This window comes from Strix aluco, chromosome 17 (genome assembly GCF_031877795.1).
Source record: "Strix aluco isolate bStrAlu1 chromosome 17, bStrAlu1.hap1, whole genome shotgun sequence".
In the NCBI taxonomy this organism is placed as follows: Eukaryota; Metazoa; Chordata; class Aves; order Strigiformes; family Strigidae; genus Strix; species Strix aluco.
The window spans coordinates 1,618,621-1,638,462 of record NC_133947.1 but is presented as its reverse complement, the minus strand read 5'-3'; the positions used below and the strand labels follow the sequence as shown (position 1 = coordinate 1,638,462).

Here is a 19,842-nt window from a genome sequence, read left to right as displayed (position 1 = left end):
ATAAATTAAGTCTTGAAGACAAGGCTCTGTAACAAAAAAGCACTGTGTTTAACCTAGGAAGACTGACCTAGTCCTACTTAAAAATATCTTAAGGTAACAGACTATCATGTGGCAGATGATCTGCAATAACTGTCCTCAGCACTGTGTGTGTCCTCAGCAGCACCAGCAGAGGGATCTTAGCTTTCAGCAAAAGACTGCTCTTCCAATTGGAGTCACCTTTCATCTTATCCCCAGGTTAAAGCAGCACACAGACAGTTATCCCCAGTCCTGCAGCACACACTGATCTGTGGGCTCCGGTCGCTGGGATCAGGAGACCTGGCTTCTACTTCTGAATCTTCTCATCTCTCAGCTTTGCAACCCTGGGAAACTAATCTCAGTTAAGCATACCTCACCTGCCCCACAGAGCAGTGACACTCACCTTCCAGCAATCACTCTGCTATCAGTGTACACAAATTGCTACTACTGAATCAGAACATACAGACAAGGTTTTGTTGAACCACTGCTATAAAAAAGAAATACTGTGTATGCCACTGCAAACACACACAAGTATTGACAAATTCAGTGTTAAAAACCTACCAGAGCCATTCGAAATACAGCTAGATAACTTGTCTGTATCATGAGGTCCACTAAGTTTGAATACATTTGTTTGTAGATTGAGACAGGGCACTATTCTGTGGGGTCCTTCTGGACACGTAGGCTGCTCTCCACCTGCATAACGGGGCTTCATACACTACCACGAGACAAAGCCAGCACAGAAAGTCTTACTTAGTAAGAAAAACAAATCACCTATAGGAGTTACTGTGTTAACCTGACCTCACTGTTCTCCTACAAGCATCTGATAATGTTTTTTAGGAAATTTTAAATTATAAAGATTATCCGTTTCTATTAAATTACAGTTCTAGAAGGAGAAGATTTACAATTAAGCTAAGATAGCAAGTAAATTCTTAGGTGAAAAGCAACAATACTGAACAATTCACACCTCTTTGCAACATTTTCCAGCAATCAGCAGGAAGACAACCTGAATGTTGTCAGTAGGTTTTGCTACATATAACAAAATAGACCTGAGCCATGTCATTCAAATAAATAAAATCCAAGAATCAGGATAGGACTTTTAGAGAATATGGCTAAATTCAAATCTAGATGATTTAATCCCTCGTAGTTTAAAGGGACTCTAAAACGTATAAACAGTAATAACCTCAGGTAAAGGGAAACGTAAGTGAGGCTGTTAGAAATCCTTCAGCAAAAACGGAAAACTGAAGCACATAGTTGGTACCACACCCAGACAGAAAAGAAAGAATTCATTTGTTGCAGCCAAAGGCAGAGCCGGACACAGAAGTAATTAACTTTTCAGATTAAATAAATCGCTGTGTTTTTCCTCCTTTTTGCTCTTACAGACTTTACTCCCCTCCTGCCTGTGTGTCCATTATTTAGCAGCTTTTTTGATGCTCCTCTCCTTCCTATAAACGTAAGATTACACTTGTAAGGAGCACATTTTCCAGAAGACAGACCTATGACATTAAGGATTTCTGAAGAAGTCTGACAGCTCATCTATTAGGCAGGCTACCACCGAGTAGAACAAAACCAGAGAACTACAAAGAGACTGCCAGCCACAAAAGACTCACGTCATGGGATTTCTTGCATCAGTGGCTGAATTGTAATTTTTAATATTAAAAAAATAATTATTAAACCAAGACAGAAAAGCAAGTATTAACACATATTAAAATGTCACCCACCTACTAGGGATGTGGGGGAAGACATCTTTTTGATCCAAAAAACCACAAGTACTTGGGAAGCAAAGGTCTTATTTTACTGTCAGGAAAAGGTCTAATTCAACCTGACACCCAGTAACTCGGGCCAAGACAATGCTCAGAAATCATCAAATTCTGGGAATGTAGTGAACTTAATCCCAAACACCAGCAGATTTTCTAATACATAACACTATGGCTAAGATGCTGTTTTGTTTGAACTTCAAACTGTCCAAACATTACCTTCTTTTCAAGTATCACTCAATAATATTAGAGCTTGGGTCAACTTCAGAGGGAGGCTAGAAATTGAGTTTCAGGCCACTGGCTCACTGCACCTTCTAATTTTATGGGACCCAGATTTTTCATAATCAATGTTTTGCAAGTGCACAGCAGGGAGAGGACTGACAGCACCATATGGATACCCACAAGTGTCACATTCAGATCCTGTGGCACTAAGAAGATTTTTATTTTACAGATCTCTTAATTTAATAGTTAAATGAAAAAAAGGACAGTTAAATTATATTTCTTTCACTTTTTTTCCATAGCCTGTCCTGTTATTTTATGAGAAGGTCTCATTCCCAAACATGCTGCTAGAAAGTAAACAGCTCAATAACCCAGCTCCACCTGGTGGAGGCTAAAACCGGACAAATTTCAATCGAGTATCTCCAAAAAGGGACATCAAAACTGTAAAAGAATGACCGGGGTAAAACAATCCAAGTAGACCATTGCATTAGGCAGCAGCTTTCTCCTCAAAACCCCACAGACTTCCATCACTGCACAAGTGTACGTACAATCAAGAATAAAATAGATCCAATGTCCTTCCACATTTTTGAAATTAAATCTTCTCTCCTTTAGACATATATAGAAATAGTGATATTTACCTGGATAATATCCGAGAGCTTATGCAGTCCAGATGTATTGACAAATATCCCAGTGCCTAGAGAGAATAACATGGTTACTTTTACAACACAAATAAACATCCATTTGTTTATACCCATATCTTACCTGAACAGCACAACACTCTGAAAACAATGACTCAAAAATATTATCTGAAACAAATAAATCATTTCAAGTTTTTCATCATTATTCAAGATCCAAGGAGAAACATAAAACTGGCATTCCAAAGGATGTTCCATGTCCCTGCTGCATTCGGAAGCTGTCATCTGAGACAGTTACATAAACTTCTTAAGGCTCCTCTACATTACAAATTGGAAAGGAGATAATTAAAACAAAGATAAGCTTAAACTGTTTGGTTACTTTTTCAAAAGTTCACACAATATTAGCCTCATGAAAAAAAGAAAACTGACTACCCAGGTATGCAGAGAGAAAACTAACCTTTACTGTAGCTATAAATAGCATTTACAGTCACTTCCAAGCTTCTAGTATGCTTAAATCAGTGACTACAGAGGAGCAGTTAGAAGAACATCTGAAAGACACTGATGATGAGAATTTGACCACAGAAGTGATCAATAGATGCACCTGTTAAGCCAGAGGGCAAACAGCCTAAAAGGAGAAAGATTCTGGGGGGGAAAAAAAAAAGGCAGGAGAGATGTGTTCTCAAAGGATGCAGAACTGACAGTCTCGATTCTAGTCTCCATGGAGGGGGCTCGCTCTCTTCAGTGCTTCTGCTGAAGAGTCTGCCAGTAAGAACTAACTAAATCATTCTCTTAGCACATGTAGAAGATTTTTCTTTGCAGAAGGACAAATTAAGAACAAGATGCTGATAGACAGTAGAATAGAAGCTTGCTAAATCAAGCAGAAAAACCCCACATTATGTGATTCCCAACATTCTTTTTTCATATCTCCATGGCCAGGGAAGAACTCAAGACACTAAAAGCCTCATCAGCAAAATGTCAGCAGGCTCCACCCCACAACCCTTCTGGTTTTGGAGAAAAATAGTGCTGTGTGCAAAAATCATCTATGTACGCACATGTGTGTACACACATATGTTGGTACACAGGTTTTGACACAAAGTGGTTCTTAAAACTAGTTCTGGTGCACGAACAGACATAAGACACGTTTCCCAGCAGAGGACCTCACAGCAAGTCTTAAAAGACACAGGTCCTCAGGGTCAGAGTTTGACTTTTAAAAGCTTTATAATCTAAACATGAACAAAGAAGCTTTTCTCCTCCTCTCCCCAGACAATGCAAACTTCCAATTACTTCCATTACACAGAAAAGTCTGAGTGAAACAACTAATAAATTTACACTTACGGCCTGAAAGAAACTGTAAAATCTGCTCTAATGACTCCAAGAGTGAGGATTTGGTCTGGAATGTTATTTGGGCCTCTGCAAACAGATCAAAGATGTAGCTGCAATTTAACAAATAAAAAGCACAAGTGGGTAAATACTGTAAATAACCACATGGACACAGTTACTGTTACTCTTTTATAACAAAAATTTCACCACCTAGTAGCAAAACATGTTCTTATCTCCATCAGAAAGAAAAATTTACAGGGACTATTTAGTTACAAAGACAGCAGACAATATTGCCATGACAGAATGCATACTGACCTCATCCTTCACATTTTCCATGATTAGTCTACAACATACAGTACGTATTAATTTAGAAACTGATTTGCATGCAATTTCCATGGGTTTTTAAAAGCATACACTATGCATTAGCTTAGAAATAGACTTACAGAGCTCTGAGATACCTCAAACCAAATCCCTGCAGCACTAGTACCTCTGTTTATATCACAACACAAAACTGAAAGCAGCACAGTGAGGAGCTTCTTCCAGTTCAGAATAGCCGGCAGACAGACACACAGCATAGGCTTTCCCACTCTTGAAACACTTTAAAAGGGAATTCCACCAGAAATAATGATTACTACAGAAAGGAGATTTAAGGAAACCCAAAACCTTGAATAAATACTATTCTCAGAAATTAGAATAGTACTACCAACCCTAACAGCTGACAGTTTCACATGGGTCTAGAATTTGCTGTGCTTTTAATATGTAAACAAATTAAAAATAAATTCACCTTCCCTGTTTGGTGACTCCACTATCATTTGGTGGCAGCTCCACTGCATCAATAGCACTTTCAAGCTGAAGAAGAATTTCTTTAAGAGAACCAAGAGGGAAAAAAGTTAGGGTTCACAGAAACTTATTTCTGGGACACATCTAAGCCTCTTTTTCAAACCTACTTTATTACAAAGGCTGTTATCAAAGACAGCAACCTAGCTGTTCTCTTGATTCTGTAAACAAATCAAAATGATCAAAACCAATTTCCTAGATATTACCTCTAAATATTCAACTTCAAGAACTTCTATGACCTCATTTCTTAGATGAAGCTTAAGTTGACAGCAAAATGTTAAACTCTTCTCTACAGACAGGAAAAGCTGTTCTTGGAAATGCTTTGTAAACAGGAGACATCTCAAGGTCTTTCTATTAACTTTATGTATCATGTTCTTACAGCAGAATGATGCAATTAATATAATTTCAGCACACTGACATGGTTAGAAAACAAGGGAACTTCTAGAAAAGGAGGAAGCAACACATTCATCTGCCAAATCTGTCATCTTCCTGGGAAAAAAATGTAACTAAACATTCCAGAGAGACAACTTAAATTTCTAAGAATTTCTCAGTTATGAGCAACACCTACAGAAATGCTGCATGAACCCTATTTATAGTTGTTGACCTTCTGAAACTGTTTCAACGTCAATTTTCAACAACACAAAAAATAACCTTACTCTTGATCTTTGCTATATCTTCAAGTTCCATGTTCAGTCCTGTTGAAGAAAGGAAAGATTTCAAAGAGGATGTTTCATATCTGTTTCATTCCTAGTTTCTTTATGTCTTTCCAAAAATTACAGATATGAAGGCTAGAACTGTGTATGTGGAAAGAAGTCTTCTGTATTTCACCCACTGTTTTCTTTCATGACCCCTCATGTCACATTGATTTGGCCAAATCTGTTCAGCCAATATGTTTGGCCAAATCATATTTGTCTGGCAGTGATTACTAACGAACAATAATTTATCTATTAATGAGAGTAAATTTTCTAGAAACTGGTTGGAAAACTTCTTTTCCAGTTCTTGGTAGCGGCACCCTATAATCCCAGTGAAACAGTGGTTTGTAGTTGTCACACACCTGAACTGGCCAACTCCATGTTGAATTCAGCATTTATTTCATTCTGTTGAACTACTTTGGCTTGTTCTTCCAGTACGAGATTTACAGCATCCATTGCTGAAGCCAGATCGTAGGGTGTCAAGTCAAAAGAAGATGATTCTTCACACAACTTCTCCTAAAATATCAAGGGATGGAAGCGTTACTTGGACTGCTCAGTGTGCTGTTTGCTCAGGCAGTTTCATAGATGATAAAAGACCAGATGACCAGGCTTGATCTCATTTCTGATCTCCAGCTCAGGCCAGGACATTTTGTGAACACACAAAGACTTTGACTATTATTAGGATCCTTATTTTCTGAAAAGTAGAACAAATTCTGCCTCTTCCACAATGTCAACATTCTACCATTCCCATCTAGTAGCAAACCACCGTGATAATCAAGATCCCTTTTGTTCTTAACAGGTGTCACCTCCTCTGTGTTCTCAGTGCTGCCGCTAATAGATTTTTCCTGACATCCTTTTGTTTCTCCCACACAGTTGCCAAAACTTGCTGTCTGATAACAAACCGTCCAAGTAGCAAATTTTTTAGTGAGATAATCAGTTTGTCCTTCGAAAGAGCTATTTCCTGGTCCCTCTCATGTTCTCAAGAAATACTCATATCCCTATATCCGCTCATATGAAGACATGGTCCTTGCCCCTCATGACCTTGCAGAGATGGGGGCATGGAGAAAAAAAGGAAGGGGGGGGCCATGAAAAAAAAAAACAACACAAGAAAACCACAGTAAAATGCGTATCATTCAAATGTAAAATTTGGGCCAAGATGTATGCCAGAACAAATATAGACACAGAAGGAAACATACTAACTTCCTGTTTAAAAAAAGTGTAATGGTTTGAACACTCAGCAAATGATAACTTTGACAAAACTCTATGACCTTGAAAAATAAGTCACATATTTGTTTTGTCACAAATTTTTCATTCACGAAAAGAATCATTTTCCCTGAGGAATGAACAGAAATAGTAAGGACTAACCCACACAAAAATCTGACTGCAATAGCTGTGAAGAAATAAGTTATAAAGAAAAAAATGTTGCATACATAAGAAATCTCATCAGAAGTTAATTTTATTTCGGAGTAATTACTAAGTTTCCACATGTAAATCTGGAAAGAGCAGTACCATGGGAGAACTATTGCAAAATGAGTAGTCCTCATAGCTGTAGAAATAGCTGTTCTGGTTAATTGCTGCATGCAGGCATCAATTCATAATTTTAAACACTATAAAGGGTAAAAAAAAAACACACAAGAAACTGTGACTGGATTTCCACACATTTTTCAATCTGATGAAAGCAGCCCATTCTGGACACAACACTGCGACCATCCCTAGTCCAACACAACACACCCTCCAGTGGCCTGTTTACTGAAAGAACACACAAGCAGAAAATAAACTTTGCAGCTGTTCAGCAGAAATCCCTCTGGGAGGTTGTTCACGTGGCAGAAAAAAGGGACATATTTCAATTGTTCCTTTGAATTTCATTATTTAGGCAAAGGGCTGCAGTTTCGAGCCAACTAAGAGGATGATCTCATAATGGAGCACTTTTTTTTTTTCTTTTTTTCCCCTCTATGAGTGAAGACTTGGAAATATTACAAGAGTCACGTTTGCCATCTCCTGCACTTGGACAGCTGATGCGGCTGAGCTTCAAGAATAGATCCTTCATGATTTCTTACAACCTGGAAGAGAACTCTCCCAACAAAAAAACGAGCACCCTCATCAATTTGGAGATCCACCCTTCAGGAAGAATCTATCACCTTGTAGAAAATCACAGTAGTATCAAAGAACTGTTATTGAACTACAAAGCTTTAACTGTCACAGAAACAAGAAACATTCATGACAATGAACCTTAACAACTGAAATAGCTGAGCACAGATTTTACAGACTGTAATAGGGCATGGGTCCATTTTTCTCTTTGGATGAAGTTTGAAAAATGGCAGCAGACCAGAAACAACTTACCACGTTGTGAGCTTCGTCAAGTATTACCACAGTCCCCTTCAGGTCCAAGTTGTGCGCTCTCCGGCTCTAAAGACAAAGAAGAGAAAGAGGGAATGGACAAAAAGGCCACCAAGAAATACAGAAATACAGATCTGATTGACTGAGAAATTGGCTCATGAGACAGATTTGGGTTTTCATGTATTTTGATTTATTTTTACATACAGTAAGTAACCACTGTGGCTACCCAATATAGAAACCACAGAATCATTTTCTCTGGAAATGAAGGTGCTAAAATGCATCATGTAGAAGTCTACAGAGGTTACACCTAACACTGTAATAAAGAAGAAAACAGATGTACCATACTAGGATGCACAAGTTTATCAGAATTCATTTCAGTCACTGTTTTTGCCAACAGGGATCCGGGAGGAGTGGGGTGTGAAGCAGGAGGATTTGCCTTGTTTTTACAAATTCAGGCTTCTCTGCAAGAAGCGGATGCTCTGAAAACACCCCTAACAGTACCAGATCACATAACTTCTTTTCAGAATGCTTCTTTGCTTAAGGTGGTCAGAGATTTTTTTAAATTTTCTTTTTTAATTTATTAAACATTTGGTTGTTTTACCTTTTGTAGCAGTGGAATGTAATCTGGCCTTTACTGCAATTCATTAATTACTTCAAGTTGCATAAAGATGCCAGCAGATTTGTTTCCTCAGAGTTTTCAAAGGTTTCATTTCCTATCCATGAAATATGGACAACTTATTGCAACAGCTTTTTTTTTTTTTAAAAAGCCAGCAATTATTTCCAAGAGAGGTGTCCAATCTCTACTGAAAAAGTTTCCTTATTCTAGAACTCCAGAAATTCTGAGTCAAAAATGCAAAAATACTGCACAATATGTGACTGAAGATTTGTATTCAGGAGGTGAATATCACCAAACAACAAGGGCATCACATTCTGCAAAGCTAATTCTAGAAAAATAGCAAGACCTCAAACAAAAAAGAAAATATTTCTTAAGTGTGAGAAGGAACTTTATGGAGAAAAAAACCCCACAAAACGGCATCCTCTATGGTTCTGAATTTGAACTGGGTTTTGATTAGCTTTGAAGTATACCACAAAATGCATTCACTTGCTAGCCATCAGTTTTTTACAGCTTATCCACCAAAAGCCAATAAAAGATAAATAGAAGAACAATGGCATTTAGAAGCAAAGGTGTATGTTACCTTTGAGTCTAATAAATAGTTGTAAGGCATAAAAATAATATCTGCTTGCTGCTTCAGGCTTCGAGAGAGATAATAAGGACAAGCTCTGTTTAAAAGAAAAAGTAGTACAAATTATAAAGTAATACTTGCAGAAATATTAAGAGTGCACTCAACATTCATGTACTATGTTTCATACTCTCAAGTGTTTCTAATCAATTTCTTAAGGAGTTGAAACTGACACTTGTAATTTTAGGGCAGATGGTTAGCTCTCTTCACAGAAGACAAGTAAAAAGAAGTGTAGAAAATAATACCCAGCTGTGCAGCTCAACAAAACAAAGAACAAAAAAAATTAAAGGAGAAAGAGTGGCATTCATTACTGCATTATCATTTCGCCCCTTTAGGCTAGAATTGAGTGATGGACTAGGCTATTGTATCTCAACAAAGCAGTCACCTCATCCTCTTAGATCTGAAACAAACCTGCAATATCATTTGTCACATCAGATGATGTTGGTAGCCCCTGCTCAAGTGAGAAATAAACCACTGGTGAGCCTGACTCCCACCTGATTCAGTCTTTACGCCAGTAAGGACTGAAATAAATTGATGTATGATGAAAACTGCAGTGACAGAAGTTAAGGCTTTAGTGTGCACATGAGTTTGTTGGAAGCTGTCTCTGCAACACATTTAGCCACTCCACTTGGCTCTCATCATCATTCTGCTACTTCGGTGTATGTCAAGTTCATACCAAGGTATTAATAAAAATGAGCAGAGAAATAGTTTTTGCTATTTTCACAAGGAAGGGGGAGGAAGATCAGAGGGGATAACTTACCTGTGCTTGTTTCCATTTTTAACCAAGTCTTCGATATCCATGATCGATTCAATCAGTTCTTTCTCTGTACTCTTTTCTGCGAAAAATTACATTACAACCACGAGCTTAGGTAAAGGCATCACACAAAGATTTGTCACTACCCTGATAATCATGCTCATCCCCTTCCTAGCATTTCATTCTTGAAAAGACATTAACACAGAGCAAAACAACACACGTGGATGCACAGGCAGATTCTGCCAACTCTTCCAAACTTCTCTACCTGCCTAGCAAATCTCTCCCTCCCCCAAAAACAGGGTTTTACTTCCACAGCCAAACTCACCTTCCACATTGTTATAGAAGTGACAAGCACGAGCCATCACTTTCATTCGGCACATGTAGATCTGTAAAACAGAGCATATTTTAGCCAAGAGTAGCACAGCACAAGCACTGAAAAGTGTATTAAAGGGTGAAGAGCTATTAGTTTTCTGTGACACCAGCTAATGAAAAAGTGCTAATCACAGTTCTTCAGTTTCAAAATCATGTGCACTTCTGTCCACCATAAAAGTTCATCTCTTATGCAGCACAGAACACTCAGATGCTCAGAGGAAATTTAGTTATATTTTGCCACTAATTTTCAAAACAGTAATACTTGATATTACTCATAAACATAACAGGTAAATCAATCACTGCAGCACTATTTTGAAATTATTTTTGCTCTTGAAAAACACTTAAGTGGCAGATCAGAAAGTTAACTGCAAACTATTAACTTTCATGTCCTACACAATGACATCCTTCTCTGGATGGAAAACGCTACCAGAGACTCAGAATTAAGTTTTGCACTGACACAACTAGAAATTAAAAGTTCCCTGAAACACATTTAGAACTACTACCTTTCCCTACAGCCTCCAGTAGTTAAACAAGGTCAGAGTTAAGGATTACATGCCATCCACCAAAACAAAGACCCTCCATGTTGTCACTGTGCACGCTTTCAAGGCTCTGTTCGCACCTGCGTGTGGCTGTTCTCCTGTCGCTTCACTTCAGGATTGATGCAAAGCTGCTCTCTGGAACCCAACACACATACTTTTGGCCTGTTCAAAGAGAATACACAAAACTGATGTTAAAAATAAAGCAAGAAAGAAGAACATGGTTGTACATGCCTGGGTTGGGTATAATATATCAAAAGGAAAAGGTTCAGGAGAAACAGATGAGCCCAAACTAAGGGTCGGAATCAGAAACAGTAAGTCAGTCTGTAACAGCTATATATGTTATTTGACTTCATGGTACTGCGTTTCTCCTGGTAGCAGTGGGTGGTAATAAGCAGCAGTTTACAGCAGGAGGTAGTGAGTAGCAGCTTACACCATCCACTGTAAGATCTGGGTTCTGTTATGACAGTTCAGCCAAACAAACTGGGTTCTGTCATCTATCACAAGCTACTCCAAGCTGGCTGTGATTTTTAGAGAAAGGTTATGGCAAGAACCGATGCACTCCAAACATCTGCAATACATTTTTTTGCTTATTACAAGGCTGTATCTTTACAAGAAAGATATAAACAAATTACTACTGCTTGTTCAAAGAGCTCAGGCAACACACTGCCACATCAACAGCTGAAAACCATCACAGACAACAGTATAGCAAAACCACAAAGTTCCTCATAGATTTACATCAGCCTAAGGAATTCAACTTTGCAATGGCTTCCCACTGCCTTAAAGAAATACTCCAGGGAAAAAAAAAAAAGAAAAAAGATAATTTTAGAAGTAAATGCATGAAGCAAAGAACCAAAACCAGACCAAATTCAGGAAATCCTATGATCAGAGGAGATAAGAGAAGCTGTGAAGTATGAAAAAACCCCAAACGCAGTAACAAAGAAATCCAGGTTCTATACATGCACATTAAGAGAACTACATTTCACTGGATATAATTTTTTTTATACATTCATCCACATAAATTCAAACAACAACTGAATCACCCAGGTTTCTCTACCTTTTCTTTGAATAGGAACATTAACCTAAATCATATTTACCTGTAGACTGTGTTCTTTAATTCGTTAATGACCTGTGTAAGTTGTGAGTGAGTTCTGGAGGCATAAATTATTTTAGGAATGTCGGTGTAATAAGCTGCCGAACAGAGGAGAAAAAAGCAGAAAAACATTATTAGCATGGAAAGAACTAGAGATATTATTAGCCTCCTTTCCCAGCTGGTACTATGGTAACAGTTTGCCTTGTAGAGACAGCAAGAAATGTTGTCATCTAACTGTTCACACACTCACAAAATGAGCTAAATGAGTTTCTAATGTTCTAAGAAAAATTTACAATATGCAAAACACCTGTAAAATCTACAAAATGGTGAAACTGTGCTTTGGCTGCTGAACAATGGCTCCATGACTTTTATGGTTACATACTTATTACAAAAGATAGATAAAAGCAAGTGTTCATTAGTGTTCCTGTATCACCCCTCCTGAGCATAAAACCCACAGTACTTACTTGGGATATCGGCGTCGGTGGCAGCGTTGCCCCAGGATGACATGGGTCTCTCAGGAAAGAGTTCCACTCCATTCATACGCTGTGCGATTTTGCGGGCTGAGATAGTATCTTTAAAGTGTTCCCGCCAAGCCAGAGTGGAACACAGCAGGCAGAGGGTCTTTCCTGTGCCTGTAGGGCTCTCCAAAATGCCATTTACCTTCTTTATTGAAGAGAAATAAAATTTAGGAAAGGGAAAAAGTGAGCAATTTGGAGATTCAACTAGAACAGGTCTTTGGGCAGTACTGCATTTCCTCAATAAAAAAATAATCACAACCTGGTAAACTCTACCATATGACAGAAACACGCATATACCTCACGTGAGGTTGTTATAAATGCACAACATGCAGGACCCCTCTAATCAACTTCTTGAGGGTCAATCTAAAACCCAGAGTCAGCTATTACCATTTATTTAGCAGAGGAATTCTCCACTCTTAGAGCAACTAGAGTGCATCACATTTCAGCAAAAAGTACATGAAAATATTAAAAGTTATTGCAGAAAGTGACTCTTAGATTAGAGACTGCTAGTTTCCTTCTGGACTGAGACTATATCCCACATCATAGTTTAGGCAGAAAATTTTGTAACTGCTTCTAACACCTTATCCTCCTGGATGTTACAATTTTAAAGTGCACAACAATACTACAAGTTGCAGAAGAACTAGCAGCTGAGCTTGCACCGCTGTGACAATTCATGCTCAAGTGTATGAAAAGAATTTATATATATATATATGATAGGCTTACTTTACTTTTTTACTTTTACTTTAAAACAAGGAGGAACCAAGCCATTGCCCATGACATGGAGGAATGCTGAGCCACGTGGAAAGCCAAAGCTTCCACCACAGGCTTGTCTGATCTCCCAGAAAATCAGGGACCGTGAAGACCTGTTAACCAACTCCAGAACAAAGATAACTATTATAAAAAACTTCTTCTTATTTGATTATCCTATCGTAGATAAAATGAAGAATTACACTAAAAGTCTAAGGACTAACAAAACAAAACCAAACCCCAGATAGCTAAGGGCAGAGCGCACAAACACAAGGACAACTTGCTCAGCTTCTCTCTCTTTTCTCAAGTGAGGCAAAAACATCCTATCTACATTTCTACTGACCACCAACTGCACGCTTCTGGGTTCTTAATAGCTATATAATAAAAAAAAATACAAGTAAAAGAAGGTCAGAGAAGACTTGAAAAAGGCAGGATACAGAGAACAAAAAGTAAACTTGAATTGAGACAACCTACTTTTAGAGAAGTCCTTTATTAGTTAAAAATAAAACGCAATAAATGAACCAAAATGGCTCGGGCAGGGGGGGACTCACCTTCTGCAGACACTCGAGCACCTTGGCCATGTAGGCTTCCTGGCACTCGTAGGGCTGGAAGGGGAAATCCACCGTGATGCCGTTCAGCGTTATCTTGGGCATGTTTCCCGTCAAGTACCTGCAACGGAGAGCAGGCCCGCGATTTACCCTGCCGCCACGCCAGGAGAGGGCCGTACCGCCGGTGTCATGTAGAGCGACGAACCGGAACCGGGGCAGGTTCATCTGCGCGATGAAATGCTGAAAGGCCCGAATTTCGCCTCATATTTCGGGACCGGACGCTACCAGCCGACCCGCACCGCAACCCGGGCAGGAGGCTCACGGGTACCCGGGACCCGGCCCATGGCCTAAAACCACACACACACCACCCCCCTCCACTCCGGTGCGGCCTGGCCCGCCTGCCCGGGACCCCCCGCCCGCTCCGGTGCGGCCCAGCAGCAGTTGCCATGGAAATACAGACAACATGGCGACAGACGCCCCTCACCTCCCGCCCCGCCGTTCGGAATCCCCGCGCCTATATCACGTGCCCGCGCACAAGCGTTACGTCACTTCCGTCAGGAACTCTCGCGAGAGCTGCGGCGTTGCCCAGGCAACGGGGCGGGGCAGCGGCGGGGCCTAGCCGTGGCGGTGGGGCCTGGGCTGGGCCCTGCGCGCCGGGGGGCGGAGAGCCAGCGAAGCTGAGGGTGGGGGGGTCTGATGCCGTCTCCTGTGAGCTGCTGTGGAGGCCCGAGGGGCCCCGGGCAGGAGGGGACCAAGTCCGGTGGGGTTTGGGCCCTGTCGGGCCTGGAGGGAAGCGGGACCCGGGCCTGGGGAGAGGGGCTGGGTGGTTCAGCTGGAAGATCCCTTGGCAGAGCCCAAGGCTTGGACACGAAGAGGCAGAAGATCGGCTATTTGCGAAAAGTAGCAAAGCAGCCACATTACTAAACCTTCTCAGCCCTGTTTGGTTCCCCTGGAGCATGTGAGTGCTCCCGGGCAAGGGCCGCCCGGGACGGGCGTTTCTCCCCTTCATGAACCTCGCAGGGGAGCCGTGGGATAAGCGATGCCCTTGACCAGAACTGGTGTCCAGTGCGCTGCTGTGCTTTGTGCTGCACGTCTGCCACCCTTCAGTGGTGCTGCATTTAGGAGAAGGCAGACTACTACAGGATTCTTTGTTAAAAATCCCTGCATTTAAGATATGAGGGTTTGTGTGTCATTATGTTGAGCCTTGTAGCTTCTGCATTAAGAACAGTAATGAATTCTGACGGGTGTCTATTGTTAGGGGTGAATGTGCTGCTCCTTTGTTCCCTGCTTTGCTTCAGCACGATTCTTTCAGCCTTCAGTTCCCTGTCAGTGTATCCGTGGCCAGGAATGGCTGCGTCGGCGTTTTGGTTGCTCAGGCTGAGGGTTGGTTCCACATGTGTGTGACTGTAGTAAACTCTGAGCAGCTCGGGACTGATGGATTACTCAGTTTCTAAGACTAGGGAACCATGCAAGAGTTTTAATAAATGGTATATAGGGTTTGGGTTTTGCAAACCCATGCTTTATGCAGTTATATGAGGAGAAGGTAGGAAGAAAATATTTTACATGCATCTCTCTGTACTTCATTGCTGCATCTCATGCTGTTAGATGGTTACTGTGTAGATGTAGAATGGGATATGGCTTGGTTTATTTTAACTAAAATGCATTTATTCCTAGCAAGCTGCACAGCTTGTTTGTATGTAGAAGTGTTCTAATATTTAAAGAAAAATAACTATTAAAAGGAACACACCTTAAACTCGAGTATATTACATAATCTGTTCTCAAACTTCTGGTACATTCTGTGTATTCCAGGTGTTAAATTAGGGGAGATTATGGGCGTTGCCTTTAAACTCCTTGAGCTGAACTTGCTTGTATTGTAAACTGCCTTTAACTGTAGCAAATGGGCTAGAGAGCATTGAGTTACACCTTCAGATCTTCATGGCACTTCACGCAAAGTAGAACAACTGATTTTGTTCGTGTCTCTGATGGTGAGCTCTCTGACTTGATACCAGTTACGCAGAATTAAGCTGCAAAAGAAATTACTTTGTAAAGACTGTAAAATGAGAGCGTGGGATAAGGTCTTTATAATGGAGAATAAAGGTTTAAAACTCATCATAAATAGGTGCAATACTGTCATTACCATTATTTCCTGTAAATCTGTCTTTCCTGCATTGAAGAAGAATATCAGTAGTGATCAAATCAGATTGTTTTAACTTATTTAAGTGATGCTGATTGAAGCAGTGTTACCTTCCGAGAGAGAAGAGCTGGAAGGTTACCAAAGCCCAAAAGGAGTGTGAGTCAGCAGATGCGCTGGTGTCCAGCGGCAAACATGAGTCAGCGCCGGCTGCGCGCTTCATCCTTCTGGAGGGTGGTTCCTCTGCACCATTTACCTTACTTGACCAAGGCTGCAGTGCCAGCACTGGCGAGTCTCTCTTCAGCATTGCTACACCGGTTTCCTCTTAAAACTGAGAGCAGAGGAAACAAAATTTTTTAAGTTTAAAGAGAAAAATTTATTTTTTGTTAAGATTGCAAAAGAATTGTGAAGGTTTACTGAAGCTACGGCGTCTGTTTATGTCGGGATACAGACATGATAAAGGCAGGCATTTGTCTTAGGCCTGGATTGTCATTCTGGTGTTTGGCTCCCTCGGATAAACCCCGAGTTCTTACAAGGCAAGAGTTTGGAGAGGGAGAATGAGGGAGAAGAGGAGAGGTTTAAAAAATTTGTCAGAGCGGCACAGAGGATTATATGAAAGTAACACCCGTAACGGCATCTACGTGCTACCCAGACAGCAGGAACCAGGGCATCTCCACTGCTCGCTCGTTAGTGGATGGTGAAGATCTTGAATGAACCTTTTTTCATTTGAAGTGGTGCCTTCAAGGGAAAAAAAATGGAAAAGGTGATCCTTAAACTCTGTGGGGAAGTGGATGTGTGAGTGACTGAACCGAGCTGCAGAGAACCCGGCAAGCAGAAAGCTGCTGCGGTACAGAAATACAAAGTGAACAATCATCATTCTTGTTCAGAGGCCGCCGAGGCAGGATTTCTCTTCCCAGACAAGCCAGAGTCTTGAGGAATGGGACAAAAGAGTTTGAGGAGCAGCAATGACAGGCTGTGAAAGTCCCGCAGTTCACGTGAAGGTTATTTTGCCCCTTTCAGATAGGAGAGGATTAAGTTGCCATTCATTGTCTTTCGGAGGAGATGTGATGGTTCCCATAGCAACAGTCTAAAACTCTTGTTTGACCACAAAATTACTTGATTCCTTTGAATCCAGCTAATCCAGAGCCTTTCTGTCTCTTTACTGTCGGGAAATAACAAAACAGCTTTCCACTTTGACCCTCCCATTTTAATCAGAATCATCCTGTTATTAGGAAGGTGAGTAAATACTCATTTTACAGACAAAGAAACCGAAGCGGATGGGATTAGTGATTTGGTGGGGGCTGGAAGGGAACCCCTAGAGCAGAGTTCACAGCTTCACGTGTTCAACATTTGCTGCTCGTTACCGTTTGTAGTTGCTCAGCCGTGGAGCTTGGCACTGCTCACTTCACGCACGCACAATTCCCGTGGTAGCTGAGCGGCCCCTGGGGTGACCTGAATTCCAGCTTCCCTTACACCTCTGCAGGACTGACTTAGTACAACTCTTCTTCTTCTTCATCCAGATCCTTTGTACAACTTGACCTCATTTCTCAAGTGCACATGATGGGTGCTAAAGAGGAAACATCACAATGACCCTCTTGTTTCTCTTGCCTTCAGGGAAACATTTTCCTGGGTTAATGCTGATGTTGCTGTCACTGGTTTCTCTCCTTCGATTCTTTTTCTCCTTTCCCTCGTACTATTTTACAATGTCAGGGGGTTGACTGCTGTGCTGTGTGGGATTTTTATTATTGTTATTATTATTTCATGCCAACTAAGGGAGCTTCTTCCAGCTGGAGACTGCAAATGGTACTGGAGGTCTCCTGCCGCTGCGATTGCCTGGGTGCCATCGGTTACAGCCTCCTGCATCGCAGCCCCCGCTCCTCCTTTCAGACCAGAAGATTTTCATCTTTCTATATTATTTCATTAGTCACTAGATAAAATTATTCCCCAAATATTCCTTGTTGCAAGCCGTGCTTCTGCCAGGCCTGCAGCCACAAACAGCGATATGAAGTGTGTCAAGCCCGTGACCCTTTGGTAACAACCGCAGCTTGGAACTCTTCCTCTGTGGGCTGCCCTTGGTGAGCGTTCCCTGGAGTGAAACACGAGGATTGTTATGGATCCCTGTTTGGGGATGTGTTGAAGAGAGAATCTTTTCTGTCAGTTTGGGAATTTTTTCTTTTGTTTTCAGCATTGCTGAAAGTACACGTTATTGGAAGAAGCTCTTCCTATGTTGAAAGGCATCTAGGAATATTTAATTGTTAGAAATGTTGCAAACATTTGCAATAAAGCAGTGAAAGAAGTGCGTGCTACAAAATCAATTTCTTTGCTGATTCTCCATGAAAATCTACTGTTTCCCAGTAGTCTGCCTGGTTAGATGTCATGTGTGATGAAGGCACATTAGCCAAATACTCACCAATTTTCCCTAATCCCCATGTTGAAAAAATTACCCAGTGCCTTCTGATGCTTCCTAGTGAAAATCAGGGAGAACTTGAAAAAAGAGTTACAGCTAAACTAAGGAAGATCTATCGCCCAGTGTTACAGACAGATCAAGAATTAACTGTATTAACTTTATTTATATGACAGGTTATCTAGAAAGTGTGAACAATATTGGAGCTGAAGTGTATGATGTGTGGCGTAGCCACATAAATCCTTATTTAAAACCATTTCTCATGCAGTGTGCTCCACTGGGACACATGCCACGGCACCTTGAAAGCATTCTGTTCCTTTTTCTAAATAAAAGGAATAAAATGCGTACCGGATTTAGGCCCAGAAGATCCAGACTATCACAAGAGGTAGACAGACCCTCTCAGGTTTGCTGGGTAAGTCCAAGGCAGAGCTCATCCTGAGCGGGGAAATGATCCCAGCGTGCAGGTGCCTGGGATAGCTGCCTTCATCTGTTAATGGGGAGTGGCGTTTTGGAACACATACAGTTCGGGCTGCTGGCTTCAAGATAACCTGTAAAACCTGAGAGATTCAACCCAAGGAGAAAGTAGAGAGAGTTGCAACTGCAAAACAAGCCTCAGACAGAACCAGGAGCAGTTAATGGTAATAAAAAAGCTCCTGTTCCCAACACGCATTGAAAATTTGTGGATAGTGTTAATATTACTCTGAATTAGACTTCTTTTTTATTATTATTTATTTTTACATACAGAGTTGAAGGAATAGAACACTTGGAGACTGGGGAAAAAAATTAGGAAAAAAGGAAAATCTCTGTCTTTTTAACTGAGTTCAGTAGGCAGTGCCTACAGCTTCTGCCCCTGGCCAAGCCAGAGCTCCAGCAGCTACTCGAGCAACCTGTAGTTGCCTGCAGCTGCTGGAATTGTTTGGGAGTGTCTGCATTGCAGCGTGCTGGGAGATTTGGGGTGCTTTCAGCCAGAGGGGATGTGCAGCGGGCAGGATAACGTCTGGCACGAGAGGACCAGAGCCTGGGAGGATCCCGTGGGATCGCAAGCGCAGGCCCCGCGGTGGGGTTTGCGCAGCCCTGGTCGGGTGGGTGCAGCTGGCAATTGCCTTGGTCCCAAATGTGTGTCTTGATACTCTAAAAGCACAGATGCATTGGCCCCTAGCAACAGCCACAAATGGAAATGATAGAAATGATAGAAAACAGAACTGAAAAGGGAAATAAAAGCTCCTGATGCCTGGGGTGGTGCGGAGAGACCTGGAGAAGTCCCACTGAAATCAGAAGGCTCCATTCTGCTCTTCCTCGTCTACTTTTACAGCAGTTTTCCCCCCAGCTGCAGCCCCTTTTGTGCCCCAGCGCTGGTGCAAAAAATCCCCGCATCTAAAAATGCCGAGCCTGCCTGGGATCCCTCCTCCCTTCGTTGTTTGCCTAAAGCTGCTGCAAGGTTTGGAGTTTGGGTTTTACACCTCAGTCTGGATAAGCCAGACCCCAGACCTGGCCCTGCAGGTGGGCACTGCCTTGGAATGGATGATTTAAAAAAAAAAAATCAATGAATTTGCTTGTTTCTGCTTTCAGCAAGGGAAAAAGCTGTTTAGCCTGTCTAGAGCAGACAAGAAAGGGAGGAAGAGGAGGAAAAATCATCTTTTGCCAGAGCTCGGCTGGGTGTGTCTCCTCGCCCCCCCCCCGCAGCGGGTC

General features: G+C 41.3%; 1 protein-coding gene across 6 annotated transcripts in view; it reads right to left on the bottom strand.

The window, feature by feature from the left end:
* The window catches only part of RTEL1 (regulator of telomere elongation helicase 1), a 50,657-nt gene extending 36,509 nt beyond the window's left edge, over positions 1–14,148 (bottom strand). For 4 of the 6 annotated variants that reach the window (XR_012625589.1, XM_074843617.1, XM_074843619.1 and 1 more), the window contains exons 1-14: positions 14,103–14,148; positions 13,622–13,739; positions 12,270–12,468; positions 11,810–11,903; positions 10,796–10,877; positions 10,130–10,190; positions 9,811–9,886; positions 9,006–9,090; positions 7,813–7,878; positions 5,835–5,988; positions 5,437–5,475; positions 4,728–4,806; positions 3,959–4,056; positions 2,627–2,682 (exon numbers count right to left, since the gene is read on the bottom strand). Coding sequence is in view for 5 of the 6 variants with exons in the window: in XM_074843617.1 (XP_074699718.1) it covers positions 2,627–2,682; positions 3,959–4,056; positions 4,728–4,806; positions 5,437–5,475; positions 5,835–5,988; positions 7,813–7,878; positions 9,006–9,090; positions 9,811–9,886; positions 10,130–10,190; positions 10,796–10,877; positions 11,810–11,903; positions 12,270–12,468; positions 13,622–13,723 (1,191 nt within the window). In the remaining variant the exon portion in view is untranslated. Of the gene's footprint in view, positions 1–2,626; positions 2,683–3,958; positions 4,057–4,727; positions 4,807–5,436; positions 5,476–5,834; positions 5,989–7,812; positions 7,879–9,005; positions 9,091–9,810; positions 9,887–10,129; positions 10,191–10,679; positions 10,768–10,795; positions 10,878–11,809; positions 11,904–12,269; positions 12,469–13,621; positions 13,740–13,823; positions 13,834–14,102 lie in introns of those variants that run through there. The other 2 variants (XM_074843618.1, XM_074843621.1) reach the window with 2 other exon arrangements.
* Positions 14,149–19,842: the final 5,694 nt, after the last annotated feature.